Below are 18,923 nucleotides of genomic sequence, written 5' to 3' on the forward strand. Positions count from 1 at the left end.
TCATAGACATAGACATAGTCATAAACACAGACATAGACATAGACATAGACATAGACATAGACAGGGATATAGTCAGACATAGACATAGTCATGGACATAGACATAGATGTAGATAAAGTCATAGACATAGACATAGATAAAGACATAGTCATAGACATAGATATAGTCATAGACATAGACATAGACCAGGACAGAGTCATAGACAGTTATAGACATAGACATAGCCATAGACATAGCCATAGACATAGACATATAGTCATAGACATAGACAGACAGACATAGACATAGTCATAGACATAGACATAGTCATAGTCATCGACATGGTCATACACATAGACATAGTCATAGTCATAGACATAGACGTAGACATAGTCATAGACATAATCATAGACATGGACATGGACATAGACATAGATATAGTCATAGACATGGACATTGACATAGACATGGACATAGATAAAGACATAGTAATAGACATAGATATATAGTCATTGACATAGACAGACATAGACATAGTCATAGACATAGTTATAGACATAGTCATAGACACAGACAGAGACATAGAAATAATCATAGACATAGACATAGACATAGACATAGTCATGGACATAGACATAGACATAGATAAAGTCATAGTCAGAGGCATAGACATCAACATAGACATAGACATAGATAAAAACATAATCATAGATGTAGACATAGAAATAGACATAGGTAGACATAGTCATAGACATAGACATATAGTCATAGACATGGACATAGACATAGTCATAGACATAGTCATAGATATAGACGTAGACATAGTCATAGACAAAGATATAGTCAAAGACAGTTGTAAACATAGTCATAGACATAGACATAGACCAGACATAGTCATAGAAATGGTCATAGACATAGACATAGTCATAGTCATAGACCGACATAGACATAGTCATAGACATAGACATAGGCATAATCATAGGCATAGACACAGACATAGTCATTGACAAAGACAAAGACATAGTCATAGAAATAGACATAGTCACAGACATAGGCATTGACATTGACATTGATGTAGATATATTTATACATACTTTAGTATGAGACCATCATGTACCTATCTGTTTATAGACTAAGGTTAAGAGCGAGGAGAAAGGTTGAGATTGAAGACAGAGGAAAAGGAGGGAAAACTGATGAAGCTAAACTAGTGAAGAGATGGGAATAGGTATAATAAAGAGCTCAGTTTGGGGGAGCTGAGCTGAAACAGAAGGATGCTTCATCTATGTAGTCATTCAGTAGATATTTCCTGAGTGCTTACTCTAAGGAATGCCCTGTACCAAATGTTGAGTGTTCATCTGGGTAAAACCCCTGCAAAGAATATTTATAGTCTGGTGGCAGAGTCAGACATTAAACAACAAGTTATTATGAAATTATTCAGTGACCTCAAATGATATGAGGAGGTACAGGGTAATATGAGAGTCTAGAACAGCCCAAGCCATTGAGCTGGATGACCCCAGTTCAAATTCTAGCTCTGCCACTTACTGTTTCAGTGTTCTTGGATAAGTTATGCAAACTCTCTGTGTATCTGTTTCCTCTTCTTTAGAATTTGAATAATAGGATTGTTATTATAGGACTATCATAGAGAATTCGCTTTTCTAAAAAAGGGGAGAATGAATATCATTTAAATAATCTTTTAAGTGCTAATTATGATTGTACTTTCACAATTTGAATTTATTTTTCGGGTAATGTTTCCCTCTTCTTACCATCTTTTATTCCTCAGTGAGCAAGGCTTTTATTCTTTTCCTAGAGTATTCTCTTTTTTTCTTTTTTCTTTTTGGTCTTTATTTATTTTTTTAATGTTACATTATAAAAACATGAGGTCTCCATATACCCCGCCCCCAGCCCCCTCATCCCACTCCTCCCATAAGAACAACCTCCTACATCATCATGGGACATTCATTGCACTTGGTGAATACATCTCTGAGCACTGCTGTACCACATGGTCAATGGTCCATACTACAGTTTACACTCTCCCCCCGTCCACCCAGTGGGCCATGGGAGGACATACAATGTCCAGTAACTGTCCCTGCAGCACTACCCAGGACAACTCCAAGTCCTGAAAATGCCCCCACATCATATCTCTTCTTCCCATTCCCTACCCTCAGCAGCTACTATGGCCACTTTCTCCACATCAATGCTACATTTTCTTCTATTACTAATCACAATAGTTCATGAATAGAACATCAGTAAGTCTACTCTAATGCGTACTCTATTTCCCATCCTGTGGACCCTGGAATGGTTATGTCCACTCCACATCTATATCGAGAGGGAGCTTAGATTCCACATGGATGATGGATGCCATTTCCTGCTTTCAGTTGTAGGCACTCTTGGCTCCCTGGTGTGGCGGTTGACCTTCTTCACCTCCATGTTAGCTGGCTGGAGTAAGTCCAATAAACCAGAGGGTAGGAGTTGCAAGTCTGTTGAGGCTCAGGGCTTGGCTATACATGGACAGTCCAGAGATTCAGGTCCCCTGAGTATACACTAAACCCCAGCACCAACCACAGGTCCAGTAAAAGTAACAGGAGAAGCTTGTGAATAAAGATCACATCTGAGTCAACTCCATCACACTCAGGAACACAGTCTCCAAAATAGGGCCAACTGACATGGTACTGAATTCCATCTGCCATGACCATAGAACCTGTGGGTCTCTGTAGCCCTCAGAAGAACCAACACCTGGGGTTGTATCTACTTCAGCTGTCTCCGGGACTCTGCTGAGGTATGCATAAGTGTAACCCCTCTGATGATCTCCCAGGTCTTTTTTGGAGACTCATAGCCATATAAACTTATATGTCCTTTCCATTTCCCCCTTTTATTCAAGGTCAAAAATAATTTTTAACTCCTGATATTACATGTAGGCTGAGATATACTGCTGGTCTGAGTTGACCCTTTTATTCAAGGTCATTTTCTAGTTACATCATCAGCTGGTACTTGGTAGTAATCCCTTGGTACCAGGGAAGCTCATCCCCGGGAGTCATGTCCCATACTGGGGGGAAGGGAATGCATTTATATGCTGAGTTTGGCTTTGAGACTGGCCACATTTGAGCTATATGGAGGCTCTCAGGAGGTAACTCTCAGGCACCCTGCAGCTCTAAGCCTAGTTCTTCTTTCAGGTGCACAGGCTCACAAACATAGTCATTAGTATCAAGGGCTCATTGTTGGACCATCCTTCTTTTTTGGTCTTTGCCGTTGCACTTAGGGGATTGTTGCTGTTCCATTAGGGAATGTGATAGAGCTCTCCTGGCTAGGAACTCAACACTCCCTCGGCTGTCATTTTTAATTGTAACCACTATGAAAATATCCAAACATTTTTATGTACCTTGTATATATGCCCTGGAGAACTCCCTCCCACTTAGAGTATTCTTGTGAGTGATAAGTCAACAGGTAAAGTGTTCTATGAATGTACCTAATAAGTGCACAGTGTTGCTATCATCCACGATTGTGCAAGCTCTATATCCCCAGAACCTACAAAAGCACCTGACATGTTTCAAGAAAATTTTGTTGGGTCAGTACTTAACTCTAAAAAATTTGAGCTTTGGTTTGAAGGATATATAAGTCAGCTAGGTGAATTGTAGGACGAAGAGCATGACCACATTGGCAAATCTGTTGGCACTGGCAATTGATTGGCTATCTGGTGTGAAAGAAAGGGAGAAGTAAAAGTGTCTCCCAGGCATTTGGCATGTATGGGTGGGTAGAGAGGGTGGTATGCTTCATGGAATTGGGACTCAACTGGCAACATCCATATTTTACTGGCATGGGGAATGGATATAAGAACATTTAGAGAAAGTAGGGGAGAGGCTCAGAGGTCAGATACCACGCCTGGAAGAACTCTCACCAGAAAGGTGAGATGGAAGGTGATGCCAACAAAGAAGACTGGAAGAGAGTGGTTGGGTTGATGGGAAGAACACCAGAAAGAAGAGAGGATTCTGGGGAAAATGTAGTCAGCACAAATGAATGCTGCCTAAACATCAAGAAATGTTAGGACTCAAAGAGCCAATTGTATTTAATGCACATGATGGTCATTTGTGAAGCTAATACATATATTTCCATTGGCAGAGCCAGTAGCCTGATGGATTGAGGGGTGAGTGGGAGATGAAATATTTTTCCAAATCTTTTCAGAACTTTTTCTGTGAAGGGAGGTAGGCTGTGAAAGGAAGTTACTTTTAATGGGGAAGATTGGAGTATATTTAATTCTCTTGATGAAAATGCATTAGAGATGCTTGAGCATGAGGGATAATTGAGGATGTCAAGTTTCTGTGATCATGGGAAATGAAATCCAAAATGTCTAAGAAGCATTGGTCTTTGAAAGGAGAAGGCACATTCTCTTCCACAGCAGGGAACAAGGAGAGCAGAGTCTTGTAGATTTGAGTGTTTAGTGGTTGGACATTGAAGTTCCCAACTCAAGGCTTCAGTTTTCTCTCTGCAAGAGGAAGCAAAGTTATCTGCTGGAAGAGGGTGGCTGAGGTAGGCAAAAGCAAGTGGGAGATTGGGGTGGCAATAAGAGAATGGAGGAGAACTGAAGTTCCAGTTGCATTTGGGTATCACAATCATACAGTAGCAGCAAGGGACCCTATTTTGTCATTTTTCTCAGAGGCACAAAGCTGAGAAGTTCTGGATTTCTAGAGAACAGACAGTTATTTTCACTGGGAGCTGGCATCTCGCCAAGGCAATGCGAAAGCACATAAGAGGATCTCTGGACTTCAGGGTTGTGGTAAGAAAGTGATGGAAATGATACAGTATGCAGTATGAGCTTTCATGGGGTCATGAGAGATGGGACAAAATTAGCAAATGTCCCTGGAGTTGAAGTGCCATTTGGAATGATTGGGACTGCTCACCTAGGAAGGGAATGGAACTACTGGATAATCATGCTGAGGCAGCACCTACACAGAATGAATTGATTGCATTGGCTTCAGGTGGCCAAGTGTATGACCTTAATAACACGAGGTTAACTATGGTGGAGTCTGGTGGCTTGTAAAGGCTGCAGCAGAGGGTAGGACACTGTGGTTGGAGGAAGGGATGTTTGAGTTATTCACTTTAGAGATACAAGGCAGATTGAAGTGATGTGGTCTGACCTGGTCTAAGGGAGGAGGCTTGGTGGCACAGTGGGGGAGGGGGAATGAGAGGATATGGAAACCATTGATAAATTAAGGACTGGGAGGGCATCACATTGAGGCAACTCATGCTAGTGAGCTCACTTTTTGGGATGACATGGGGATTGAGGTTCTCTCGCTCTCTTTAAGTTCAGATGTAATTCATGTAACATGAAATTCACAATTTTAAGTGTTTGGTTCCATGATATTTTGTATATTCATGAGGCTGTGCAAGCATCACCATTATCTATTTCCGGAACACTCCCACCACCCCCAAAAGAAGCCCCACGCTCGTTAGCAGTCAGTCCCAATTCCCCTGTTCCCCAGCCCTTCACAACCACTCGTCTACTTCCCGCTTCTATTTGTTTGCCTATTCTGGGCATTTCATAAAAATGGAACCATACGCGAGGTGGACTTTTGTGACCGGTTTCTTTCACAGAGCATAATTCTTAAAGGTTCGTACACTTCGGAGCATGTTGCAGTGCTTCGTTTCTTTTAATGGCCAAATAATATTCCATGGTATGGAGATACCACACTTTGATTATCCATTCATCGTCTGAGGCACAGAAGTTCTCTTTGGAGAGGAAACAGACAGGCTGTTTGGAAAGACTCTGGAGCGTGTAAAGGGAGATTTTCAGAAATGAGCTTGGAAAAGGACACGGTTAGCTTTTATATTTGAGGCTAAGATATATGCTTGGTTTTTTGGTGGTTGGTTTTTTTTTCAGTTTTTCCTTTCTTTAGAATGTATGAAGAGGGAATCCAATTTAGTGGGAAAAAAAGTAGAAATTGCAGTGATATTTCCCACCAGGACTAAAGGGCTTTATATTATAAGCTAAGTCAGCATTGTTGCACTTCCCCTACTCCCAAATTTGACGGGTGGTAAATACCTTAGAGCAGAAATCAGCACAGGAGGGCTTGTGGGTCAAATCCCACCCATCACCTGTTTTTAATTAATTCATGTTTTAAAAATTTATTTTTGGGAGGAGGATGTAGCTTAAGTGATTGAGCACCTGCTTCCCATATATTAAGTCCTGAGTTTAATCCCCAGTACCTCCTAAAAAAAAAACCAATGCTCATTGGGGAGTGGATGTAGTTCAGTGGTTGAGCACCTGCTTCCCATATATGAAGTCCTGGGTTCAATCCCTGCCTGATACCTCTAAATATATATATTTTTTGCTAATTTTATTTACACACACTCCATATCCATCAAACTTACACTCCTGTTCCCTGGTAACATCTACTCTACTTTCTGTCTCTGCATGTTTGCTATTTCTAGACATCTATCACAAGTGATGTCATGCAACATTCAGCCTTCTGAATCTTGCTTATTTGACTGAGCATGATGGCTAAATGTTCTTTCATGACGCAGCATGTCTCAGAACTTCATTCTTTCTTATGGCCCAATAACATTCCCTTGTGTGTTTGCACCATGCTTCGTTGATCCATTCTTCTACTGATGGGCATTTGGGTTGTTTCCACCTTTTGGCTATTGCAAACAATGCTGCTGTAAACACTGGGGTACAAGTGTCTGTTTGAGACCCTGTTGTACCTTTCCTTAGGTATATAACTATAAGTGGAATTGCCATGGCTTATACTAATTCTGGCCCTCCAGATTACTTTCCACAATGTATGCACCATTTTGCATGCCTGCCAGCAATGCACTAGCATTCCGATTTCTCCACATCCTCTCCATCACTTAACACATATATTTTTAATAGCCATCTTTGTGGGTGTGCAGTAGTATCTGACTGTGGTCTTGATAAGGTCTTTTTGCCCTGGTTTGTAAATACGGTTCTAGTGCGAGGGCAGACCCGAAGAGTTGCAGCAGGGACCTGTGGCCTGCAAAGTCTAAAACACTTACTACCTGCCCCTTTAGAGAAAAAACATTTGCCAACCCCTGACTTAGACTATTTAGCAGTTTGGATGTGTTCCTTATGCATTTGAGCTTTGCCAATTTTAGAGATGTGATTCAATTCTTTACCCCTCATTTCAGTACTGACATCAGCAGGTCCTCCTTCTTCACATTTGCCCTGATAATAGGTTGATAAAATGCTAATAATATTATTATAGCTTCCATTTATAGTTCACATGTCCCTAGAATGAATACATCAAGGAGAATGTAAAATATAGCCACTTGAGCAAGAAACCAACAAGTGTGAATTACGCTCCTCACATGCTTCAGTGTGGTTCCCACTGACTTAGGAAATCAGCACTTTCCTGGGAGTGGAGACTCCCAAGAGGAGAAAAATGAAAAATAGAGTATTTCATCAAAGTCTGTGCTCCGATCAAGCACAAGCACGACAGCCATATGCTATTGCCATTGGAAGTGATTTGACCCGCTGTGTGGTCGCATTTGAAAGGACAAAAATAGAAGCCCGTGCTTGGAAACAGCTGTTCCCAACAAGAGTCCCAGAGTAAATCGTGTAAGTGTCTTCTCTCCACTTGCCTGGAGAAGAGTAAGGACTTCAGTCATCATCCTTATGTGACTTTCTGTCACGCCAACGTGCCATCAAGATGTGAAAAGCATGCGTTTGACGATTGCTCGCCCAAATTTTAAATTGAGGCAATGCCTTTTCTGTGCCCATAAAATCTTCACAAGAACATAAGCCAGATCCTTTAGCTGGTATTTCTTTTCTCTCTCTCCCCAGCCCATACCCTCCTTTCCAACTTATTTCTCCTCCAGTGTCCAACTCAAAGTCCAGCACCTTGGGGTGAGCTCCCCAGATAAAGACAGGCTGCTGTGCTTTCTGTTGGCATCCCACTGAAGTGATGTGTGGGTGAGCCTGAGCTCTCTTTTGAGAGTTTGCATTTCTGTCGGAAGAGAGCTCCATCCCCTATCTTTGTGTCCCCTCTATGTTTCTGAGCCTCAGGAAGGCCCGGTGTGGAGTCTCACCGAGTCTGGACTAGAGCCTATCACTTCCCGGCTGCGGAACCCTGGCCACGGTTTGCTCAACCTGTGAGGTGGCCCTGATCTCAAATAGCCGCGTCCAATCCCTAACCCCCAGCTTGAATGCCAACGTGTTTGGAAACAGCGTCGTTGCCAATGAGCTAGATGTGGTTAAAATGAGGTCCTCTTAGAGTGGAGGTCTTTAACCCAACATGGCCAGGTCCTGATGGTCGGACACGGGGAAGATGGGTGTGTGGCAAGGGAAGGAGAGAGGGATGTCAGTCCACCGCAAGCCAAGCAGTGCCCGGGGTGGCCCACCACCCTGAGGCTGGGAGAGAGGCATGGCGGAGGCCCTCCCCTGCGACTTCACGGGAGCACCGCCCTTCCGCGGCCGTGATTTCACACTGGTGGTCTTCAGAGCTCTGAGACCATGCGTGCTGGTTGTTTGATGCCACTGGTTTGTTTGGCACCTCCTAAACCCCATCATCATTGCTGGCCATGGAAAGAAGTTGCTTAATAAATATCTGCTGAATGGTTGAAGTGGCCAGTTCTTACCCATCTGAGCTGAGGGTACCCGGGTGAACTTGCCCAATTGAGGAGAGCGGTGGCGGGAGAGCAGGGTGCTGTATCGGTAAGCCTGACGGGCGCGGCTTGCACGTACGCCTTTCCCAGAGATAAGGCAGCAGGAACGAGGCTAAAAGTCACACCATCTGACAAGCAGGGATATTTGTTCATCAACATATGCCCGGAAACGTGTGATCCTCCTTCCTAAAACATGTTTCTCCATAGGCAGTTTTTTGCACGGATGTGTTTATAATCTGTTAAAGGCTTTTCAAAATATATATGTTTTTTGTCATTGCTGTGGGGGAAAAAAAATAAAACACTCCCTTGACAGTTTTAGAAGATGTTACGAGATTTTGTTTACCGATGCATTTCTTTACTTTCTAAATATGAATTACAAACTAGAAGATGAAAGGCTCATGAGATTTCACTGAACGGGTTCAGATTTTCCCTATGGAAAATGTCTCGATTGTGACGGTTAGGCTCATGTGTCAGCTCGGCCAGGTCATGGTGTCCAGTTGACTCGTCAAGCAAGCAGTGGGCAATACAGGGGCATCTCATGGACTTTAATCATTGATGAGTTGTGATTGCATCTATGATTGATTGCATCTACAATCAGACGAGGAGGTTGCCGTCAGCAAGGGGTGACATCTCATCCAATCAGTTGAAGGCTTTAAAAGGAGAACTGATTTCAACTTTCAGGGAGAGAATTCCCATCTCTACTTTGGGCAGCCAACGTCTCCTGGAAACTCATCAAGGTCCTTCATCGGAGCCCCTGGCTTGCAGCCTGCCCTGCAGAATTTGGACTTGTGCATCCCTATGGTCGCATGAGACAATTTTATAAAATCTCATACTGTTTACAGATCCCTCCTGTCGGTTCTGCTTCCCTAGAGAACCTTGACTGATATGATCTCGGGGGAACCAGAGCTGGTATTGCCCTGCCCTCATGCAGTGTTCAGTGGGTCTGGGGGCTGCAGGCACTGCTGCCCTGAGCATCTCACCCAGAGCCATTGCTACCATGCACACCTGTTGCCCCAGGTGGCTGTTTGTGACTTGGAGCTCTCTTGGAGATCTGCAACCTCTGGCAGGCGGTGACAGTTCTAAGATCTCTCCAGTTTATGGCACATCCCTCCCTGTGGATTTCTATGGAACTCTGCCTTTTAGCAGCCACATGGCTCACCTGCTCTCTTGCTGGCTCTCCAGCCAGGTGGACCCTGGTTAGTAATGCCTGGACCTTGCCTTCTAAACGCCACACATGTGTGAACTCCTGGGAAGAGAGGAAAGCTGCCCATTGTCATTGCCAGATTCGTCTTGATGAGGTTCTCAATCCAGTGTACCGGGATCCTCTTCTGCTAATACACAGATAATTGAGCACCAATTCTATTGGGGGCAAAGAGGAAATGACATGGAGGAATTCATTAAATCCACAGGCTTTGAAGTCGGAAAAACTGGGTTTGAACTGCACCCCACCGCTTACTAGATGAGTCACCAAGAAGTTACTTACCTTCTCTCAGCCTCAGATTTTTCATCTCTAAGATGGAGAGTAGGTAGATGTGAGCATTTCCTAAGGTGTGTACCACAGTCCATGGCACATAGTAGGTCATCCATTGAAGTTAGTCATGGATACTACGAAGGAACAACCTTCTACAACTTTTAAGTGTACTCTTCTGATATCCCCTTACCAGCACTGCAGGAAACAGAAGCACTGAGTTGGGGGATTTGGGGGTCAACTTTGTATTTCGGGATAAGTTCAGATTTAAAGAAGAACTGTAAAGGTAATACAGAGTGTTCCTGTATACCCTTCACCCATTTTCTCATGATGTCAATATCCTATACAACCATCATGGATTTGCCAAAACTAAGAAATTTACATCAGTGTATCACTCCTGCCTAAATGAACTACAGACATTATTCAGATTCCACCCGTTTTTCCACCTATGTCCATTTTCTCTTCCAGGATACAATCCACAATGTCATGTTGTATCTAGAAGGTAAAGTTTTAAAGGATGACTTTATTATTTTAATATTTGGGTCTACCTTCCCATTTTTTATTCTTATTTTAAACAATGGGACAAAAGTGTGTGTGTGCATATACATTATTAAAAACAGATCCCTTTCCATCAAATAGCAATCACTTTTTCCTGTTAAATTTAATGCTATGGGCTAGATCTAGTGAAAATGCTATGGGCTTGATCTAGTAGAAGGACAACCACACTGAAATCACATGCTGAGATTTCTCCTCCAGCTCTGCTATTGACAGCTTGAATGAGCTATGGCAAATTATTTAAACTTTCCATTTCTTGGATGTGACATCTGTGAGGCAAGAGTAATGGTGTTTGTCAGATAATTACCTCAAGGTTGAACAGAAAAAGTAAGGGAAAGAGTTTTAAGTTTCTAAGAAAGGCACTACAGAAAGAACAAACTATTATTTGGATTTATATGTGAATTTTCCCTAAGTGTCTGTGCATACTGAATGTATGAGTGTATGCAATTTAAAGCTCTTGCCTCAAAGAAGAATTCAGTCTATGATTTTCAGCTTTAAGAAGTTAGTTTGAAGAAATGAAGAGTGGCTTCAAAATCCCCTGAACCCCTGACCCCAGCCATTTGCTTTTTCCATTTAAATGACATTTATGTCCCACAGGAGTCATGCTCTGAATCGCAGCTCTAAGTGTTCTTTTTCAGTTATCCTCATTGTATTTCTTGATACCGATTGTGGAGAACGGGCTGCACTTGAGGCACCCACCCCACCTCCACAGCTCAGCTTCCTTAGACTTGCTCCACAGCTCAGCTTCCTTAGACAGCTGTGGGCTGTGCCAGTCCCGAAGATGTTCTGGGGGAAGCAGTGCACCTGCCGCTTCAGCATCTGTGAGCCATCTCATGGTCCCAAGGCCTCCAGCCCTGGTGTCTCTGAGCCTACCCTGGCAACCCCCATTTCCATGCCTAGGGGCTGTAGCTGGGGGCATTGGTGGGTGGCCTCTGTAGGCATCTACTGACTTTTTTTAACTGTCAATTTCTCCCTTTATTTTTTATTTTTTTTTAAATTTCTCTCCCCTTCACCCCCACCCCCCAAGTTGTCTGTTCTCTGTGTCTATTTTTGCTGTGTGTTCTTCTTTGTTCGCTTCTGTTGTCAGCGGCACGGGAATCTGTGTTTCTTTTTGTTGCGTCACCTTGTTGTGTCAGCTCTCCGTGTGTGCGGCGCCATTCCTGGGCAGGCTGCACTTTCTTTTGTGCTGAGCGGCTCTCCTTACGGGGCTCACTCCTTGCGCGTGGGGCTCCCCTACACGGGGCACACCCCTCTGTGGCATGGTACTCCTTATGCACACCAGCACTGCACATGGGCCAGCTCCACACGGTCAAGGAGGCCCGGCGTTTGAACCACGGACCTCCCGTGTGGTAGACAGATGCCCTAGCCACTGGGCCAAGTCCACTTCCCTCTACTGACTCTTGGAGCCGCTCTGACCTCTCCTCTCCCAGCTCCTCGAGTACTCACCACATTTTACTTAATGATATTCTAATCACCCCCTAAGTACAACGTGCATTTCCTCAACTAAAATAGTAAGAGCTATACTGGTAATAAAATAATAGCCATGACGATAATGACTAATTTTTGTGCACTTCTTCTCTGCCAGGCACTAGACTTTGCACTTGGGATAATAATAACCTTTAACACTTAGCAATCTGTGAGTCTGAGGCACAGAATACTTGAGCAGTCTGCCCAAGGGCACGTGCCTGCTAAAAAGTAAAAACTCAGCTGGACTTGAACTTGTGACTGTTTGTCATTGCATAGGACTGTTGTGTGCTATGGCAAGGCTATGCCCTGTAGTTATTTTATTTCTCACCTGCACATGGTATACTGCTTATGAAGCACGCATCGAATCCCTGCAATAAAGTGCGTGCTCCTTCCCAACGGATGGTCCACATGATGCAGGCAAGTGAGCAGTGAAGACTTACATCTCCCTGTTGCCTCTCTTTTGGCATTTTAGGAGGAAAAGCTAACAACTGGGAAGGAGGCATCCGCGTTCCCGGCATTCTGCGCTGGCCTGGGGTGATACCAGCTGGGCAAGAGATCGATGAGCCCTCTAGCAACATGGACCTATTTCCTACAGTGGCCAAACTTGCAGGGTCACCATTGCCCGAGGACAGGTACTGTGATTCAAGGGGCTTGTTACAGTCAAGTTCAGATTTCCCGGGAGAGTCATCCTGGTTTGCACAATGGCATGCTGCCTTGGCTGGACTCCTCATTTTGTTTTGAAACTTATTAGTGGGCTGGCCACCAGAGAGACCTCTCTGTTCATTCCTTTATCCCAGCGGGTGATAAACTCTGAGGTACTGAATATATTTAGTGGTCAGAATTGTGGACTTGACGGTCTCCAACTCAGCCTTCCGCTCTCAGCACCCTGTTGATCCAAACTGCCTGTTTTGATCATTGACATGCCATGGGTGAACTGGTCAACCACCCCCTTTGACACCACCCCATGTTTTGATCTCACCAGCCCTTTGCTTTGGCCCCACTCAGCAGCTCTTTGCTGCAGCAGCAAAAAAAAAAAAAAAAAAAAAAAGGCATCTGCTTCCACAGTCTAGGGCCCTGTTTCCCAGCATGTCTTCATTTAGCAAGTTCTAAATGAAACGTCTTTCTTTTACATTTAAATACAACTTCCTATGACATTGCCAATGGTTTCTTCTTAAGTGTTATTACCAATCTGAAGAGTTTTAAGTGAAGCATGCTGATTAATTGTTTTCATTAGTTTGGTGGCAGCCCAGGCTAATGTCATGCAGGCAGCTGCAAATCTTCTTTAAATTCACTGCCAGCAGAACCAAGGGGAAAGGGGAAACCAAAGACAAGACAACAGCTCAGCCAAAGCTGAGCCCCTTGGGTTTCCTCACCTGCTCTTGCTTACAAGCATCTTTCCTGTTTTCACTGTCCTTTTCTTCATTGTTTTCAAGACAGTTCTCAAATTTCTGCTTCAGTGGCATCCCTCCCTCCCCAGCACACACACAAAAAGAGAAAGGTAGCATTGCACACTGCTGCGGTTCTCAAACGTAGGGTCCTAGGAACTATTCACAATCTTAAATTATTGATTTTTTTTTAGTTTATGTGGGTTATAGCTATGTGTATCATATTAGAGATTAAAATGGAATTTTAAAAATGCACGAGCACCCACACATTCTGTTGGCTGAAGAGAGGGATAGTGGCGTCACACACCATGTAGCTTCTGGGAGAGTGAGAGTGCACACTAAAGGTCAAGGACGTCTTAGTATTATTGGGAAATAATTTGGACATCAGGGATCGAGGCTCCCTGGACCACATTTGAGACTGCCTGCTACCTGGGGTAAGAGCAGAGATTTGCCAGTCATGCTGCTTGACTTCAGGTCCTGCCTCCAGTGCTGGGCCAGTGTTTGATCTTCCTTGGCCTCGAGTCCATGCCTGGAAAATGGGTCCAACGATAGCATTCGTTTTAGGGTTATTATGAGAATTAGAAGCATCCATGCATGTCAAGTTCAGCAGAGACATGGACAGCTCCGATTTTCCTTTCACCCTCCATAGACATAAAGAGTCGTCAGCTGGACCTAAGAACAGTTCCTTTTTCTCCCACATTTGACATTCATCGGGGCTCCTAGACTCAAAATGTGAGGACAGAAGGAGAATTAAGATTGTCTCCTCCAGTATATTCTTCTTTTTACTCCAGTGACAGAAAACTTGTCAGCATACCACCTCCTAGAGGGTCTTTCTTTATATAAAGCCAAAATCTCTATCTAGTTCATCTACTCATTGGCCCTCGGAACAAAACTGATTATTACTCCCTCAAATAGCTACCCCTGACTTTTCAGGTAATCTTATTAATTACATTTTTCTTGCATGGCCCATAATAATAAAATCACCCCGACTCTTCGCGTCTATACTGTTTCTACATGGTTTTCTGTGCTGTGGGAATGGAAGGCAAGTGGAAGAGTATGTTCAGCGGCCAAGAGGAAAATCCATGGAGAGAAGCCCCTTCCTCTTAGGCATGCCTGTTGAAGAAGGAAGCAGCCTCCCTCTTAGGGAGCCCCACGTATTGTATGTGCGTGCTTGTGTTGTCAGCAGTGCACGTTCTCAAGGCTCAAGAGTGCCTTCTGTTGCCTGTTCTTTTTATGGGACTTGGGGATGTGTTGACCTCATCAACCCACCAATACTCTCCATGGAGGCGGAAGGTCCTCTTAGCATCCCAGTTTGGCTGCGAAACAGCACAAACTACATGGCAGATACCTGCCACCAAGACCCTCCTGGGAGTAAGCAGATTGCATAGTGACTTTTTTTTTAAGAATTTTATTCTGTAGATCGGGGAGCAGGTAGCGGCCTGTGTGTATATATAAAATGACCGAATTCCCACGTACCCGGCCGCTGCCAAAAACAATGGTCAGATGCCACAAAGTAGGTGGCAATGCTTTAACCGTGTGTGTGCTGTACAGACCAGAGCGCCTCTTCCATCCTCGTCAAGGGAGTGCTAACCTTTTCTCCATTCATACAACACAATAATGGCTTATTTAAAGTGCTCTTCCAGCCAGGTCCGGCAGCAGCCTTAGGTTTCTTCCCCAGCGACCTTGGCCACCAAACGCAGGGATTCTCACCTGGGGTGATTTTTCTCCCCCCACCCGACCCCCCCAAGGGGAATCTGTCAATGTCTGGAGACATGTTTGATGGCCTCAGTTGGGAGGTGCTACTGGCATTAAGTGGGTGGAGGCCAGGCATGCCACTCCACAGCCCACAGTGCCCAGACGGCCCTACCCAAGACTCAACCGGCTCAATGTGGCAGCAGAGCTGGGGTTGACAGTCCCTGCTCTGAAGTTTATTACTGTCCGTTCATGGAAAATGGTGTCACAATTTAAATCCCGTCAAAAGCTTTTCAGCCAAACGTCTAGATAATATCCGCATACGTGTGTCAATATGTAAAATTGGTGCAAAGTTATCTGCCTTTTAGAAGAACGGCTTCACGCTTTTACGCTAACCTTGGAAGTCCCCAGCTCTGCAGCTGCTGCGATTTCTTACATTTTGCAGGAGAATGAACTCATTCAGAGAGTTGGCGTCCAGCTGTTTGACTACCACTTAACGAGGTCCCCTCATCCCTTTCCCACATGCTTTCTTAGAACGTAAGATCAGCAGAACCCGCTCCTTTAATTCTCGCAAGAAGCCTTTTGCAGCTAGTAGGAGACTTTCCTGGCAGCTCCCAGGTTGTGGGGGATGGGAGCCCTTCCTTCTAGGGTGCCTATGTGAGTGCAAAGATGGTAGGCACAAAGGGGGACCAGCAGACGGGATTTTAGCTCTGCTGGGTCTTAATGCAGCTGTGAGAAGCATCCTTTCACCTGCCCCTGCCCCGTGTCTGTAGATTTCTCCCAGGCAGAGACTTTTTCCTTCCTCTGTACTTGAGTGGCTCATTTGCATTCAGGGGCATATTTTATCAAAAGAACTTTCAGAGGCCGTCAGCCAGGCATATTCAGAAAAGTCATTCCTCCTATGTCTCCAAATAAGCTGATTCTGGAAATAAATGGAGGGCAACCTTTTGTGATATAAAAGGCCGGCAACAGGGACTTACATAAAAGAAGACTGTCTAACAATCTAGATGTATTAATTCATTAAAATGAAAACTCTTTCCATCTGTCTCCTCCTTGGAAACAGATAAAATTTTGCATTGGTGAAACTGTGCCCGAGCCCCTTCTGATATTATAATAAGAAATCACAACCCACCATCTTTAGAGCATTTAGGTAAGAGCTGAATTTTGGCCCTGGTCCATCCAGCTGGGAGAAAAGGAAAGAGATATTTACATCCTCAAGAATCGAGGTTTAGAAGGCAAACATTTGATCTCCTGTTCCATAATTACAATAAAATAAAATTTGATGCCAGTTCTTTTTACAAATGAAACCATTGAGGAGCTGTATCTCATGCACCTCTGTTTTGCAGGATAAAAGGTGGACCCTCTTTATGTGCACAGTCTGAATCTTGCTTTGTATTTAAATGTGGCAAAATGTTTCATGTTGATGACTGTAAGCATATTTGTAAATTATGGAAAGAAATTTCTGAATACTTGGGATTCCCTTTAATTTATGAAAGACAGACTTACTTTCTTCTAAAAACATTTCCATAACTATTACTTTCTACATTGAAAATAAGTAGCCCCCAACTTTGCCTCAATTAACCTCTTAATCAGTCCTGTGTGTCCCCCAAACCTTACCGTTCTTCTGGGAATCCCAAAGAATTCTTCTTTTTTGTAAATGAGTTAACTTTCAAGCTGTTTCTGTTTTTTGTTTGTTTGTTTTAAGATTTATTTTTTATTTATTTCTCTCCCCTTCCCTCCCCCCCACCCCAGTTATCTGCTCTCTGTGTCCATTCGCTGTGTGTTCTTCTGTGACCGCTTCTATCCTTATCAGCAGCACTGGGAATCTGTGCTTCTTTTTGTTGCATCATCTTGTGTATCAACTCTCCATGTGTGCGGCGCCATTCCTGGGCAGACTGCACTTTCTTTCACGCTAGGCTCCTTGTGGGGTGCACTCCTTGCCCGTGGGGCTCCCCTATGCGGGGGATACCCCTGCATGGCACGGCACTCCTTGTGCGCATCAGCACTGCACATGTGGGCCAGCTCCACACAAGTCAAGGAGGCCCGGGGTTTGAACCTTGGACCTCCCATGTGGTAGGCAGACACCCTATCCATTGGGCCAAATCCACTTCCCCAAAGAATTCTTGTCTCCTGCATTCCTGAAACCATTTCCTTCTCTTGTGACTCCCCCGGAAAACATTCCCCTTACTTCTCTGTCCTCCAAACCCTTCCCTTCTCCCCATCTCTCTCCCCCTATCTTTCCCTTTCCCAGGGGTCCCCCCTATAAAACCTTCAGTAATAGATTAAGACCCATCCTGATTGAGGTGGGTCACACCTTAACTGAAGTAGCCTCCTCAAAAGGTCCTACAGGGAAGCGGACATGGCTCAACTGATAGAGCGTCCATCTACCATTTGGAGGGTCCAGGGTTTAAACCCAGGGTCTCCTGACCCGTGTAGTGAGCTGGCCCACGTGCAGTGCTGATGCGCACAAGGAGTGCCCTGCCATGCAGGGGTATCCCCCACGTAGGGGAGCCCCACATGCAAGGAGTGCACCCATAAGGAGAGCCGCCCCATGTGAAAAAAGTGCAGCCTGCCCAGGAGTGACGCCACACACACGGAGAGCTGATGCAGCAGGATAACGCAACAAAAAGAGACACAGATTCCTGGTGCCACTGACAAGAATACAAGCAGACACACAAGAACACACAGCGAATGAACACAGAGAGCAGACAACTGGGGGGGGAAGGGGTGCAGGGAAGGGGAGAGAAATAAATAAAAAATAAATCCTTAAAAAAAAAGGGTCCTACGTACAGTGGGTGCACACCCCCAGGGATGGGTTACCTTTAAGAACTTGATTTTCTGGGGCACAAACAGCTCCAAACCACCACAAGCTCGATAGCAAATATTTTAAGCTTCCTGTCCCACACTATCTTGATCTCAGATACTTCACTCTGTTGTAGTAGTACAAAGCAGTTGTAGACAGTGTGTAAACAGATGGGGATGGCTCTGTTCCAGTAAAACAAAAACAGGTGCAGGGCTGGACTGGGCTGGACTAACTGGAATTTGCAACCTCTGCCTTAGTTTTTAAGACTACTTAATGTATCTTGATACATTTGTCGTCTCACTGTGTCTGAACCCAACAGGTGATTAAGAGATGTATTTTTAACGATTGCATTCTACTCTTTACGTTAGGCCAACTGAGGAGACGTTCATTTATCCATCCATTGGTTTTATGGACTGTTCCACACACAGTGCCACAGTTCTCCAGCTCACAGTTGCAGTGGAGATGGGCAGCCATCCAAAGCATCCAAAAACACCTTTAAAAAAAAATGTATTCCCCCCAAAATGGCTCTCTCATCTGTTTGCTTCTTGTTTTTGCTTCTTGTTTGTGCCCCTTGTCTGCATGTTTTTTGCTTGTTGTCTGCTCGTTGTCTGTTTATTTTTTCTTTAGGAGGCACCGGGAACTGAACCCAGGACCTCTCATGTGGGAGGCGGGCACCCAACTGCTTGAGACACATCTGCTCCCTGCTCATTTTGTTTCTTTTTTTGCTCGTTTCTGCTTGATGTCTGCTCAGGGTTTTTTGTTTTGTTTTGTTTTTTGTTTTTGCTCGGTGTCGGCTCACTGCCTGCTCACTGTTTCTCTTCTCTAGGAGGCACCAGGATCTGAACCCAGGGTCTCCCATGTGGGAGGCAGGCACCCAACTGCTTAAGCCACATCCACTCCCTGCTCATTTTCTTTCATTTTTTGCTTGTCGTCTGCTTGGCGTTTTTTGGTTTGTTCA

At 44.4% G+C, this 18,923-nt stretch overlaps 1 protein-coding gene and 1 non-coding gene across 9 annotated transcripts in view; one reads left to right on the top strand and one right to left on the bottom strand.

The window, feature by feature from the left end:
• Positions 1 to 18,923, top strand: part of LOC139438383 (steryl-sulfatase-like) — a 219,234-nt gene that overhangs the window by 171,184 nt on the left and 29,127 nt on the right. For all 8 annotated transcript variants that reach the window (XM_071213488.1, XM_071213490.1, XM_071213494.1 and 5 more), the window contains one exon: positions 12,558 to 12,717. In XM_071213488.1, coding sequence (XP_071069589.1) covers positions 12,558 to 12,717 — 160 coding nt within the window. The remainder of the gene's footprint in view (positions 1 to 12,557; positions 12,718 to 18,923) is intronic.
• LOC139438414 (U6atac minor spliceosomal RNA) lies at positions 14,958 to 15,083 on the bottom strand. Its single transcript, XR_011648090.1, has one exon. It is a non-coding gene; the product is annotated as a U6atac minor spliceosomal RNA (small nuclear RNA).

This window comes from Dasypus novemcinctus, chromosome Y, assembly GCF_030445035.2.
Source record: "Dasypus novemcinctus isolate mDasNov1 chromosome Y, mDasNov1.1.hap2, whole genome shotgun sequence".
NCBI lineage: Eukaryota > Metazoa > Chordata > Mammalia > Cingulata > Dasypodidae > Dasypus > Dasypus novemcinctus.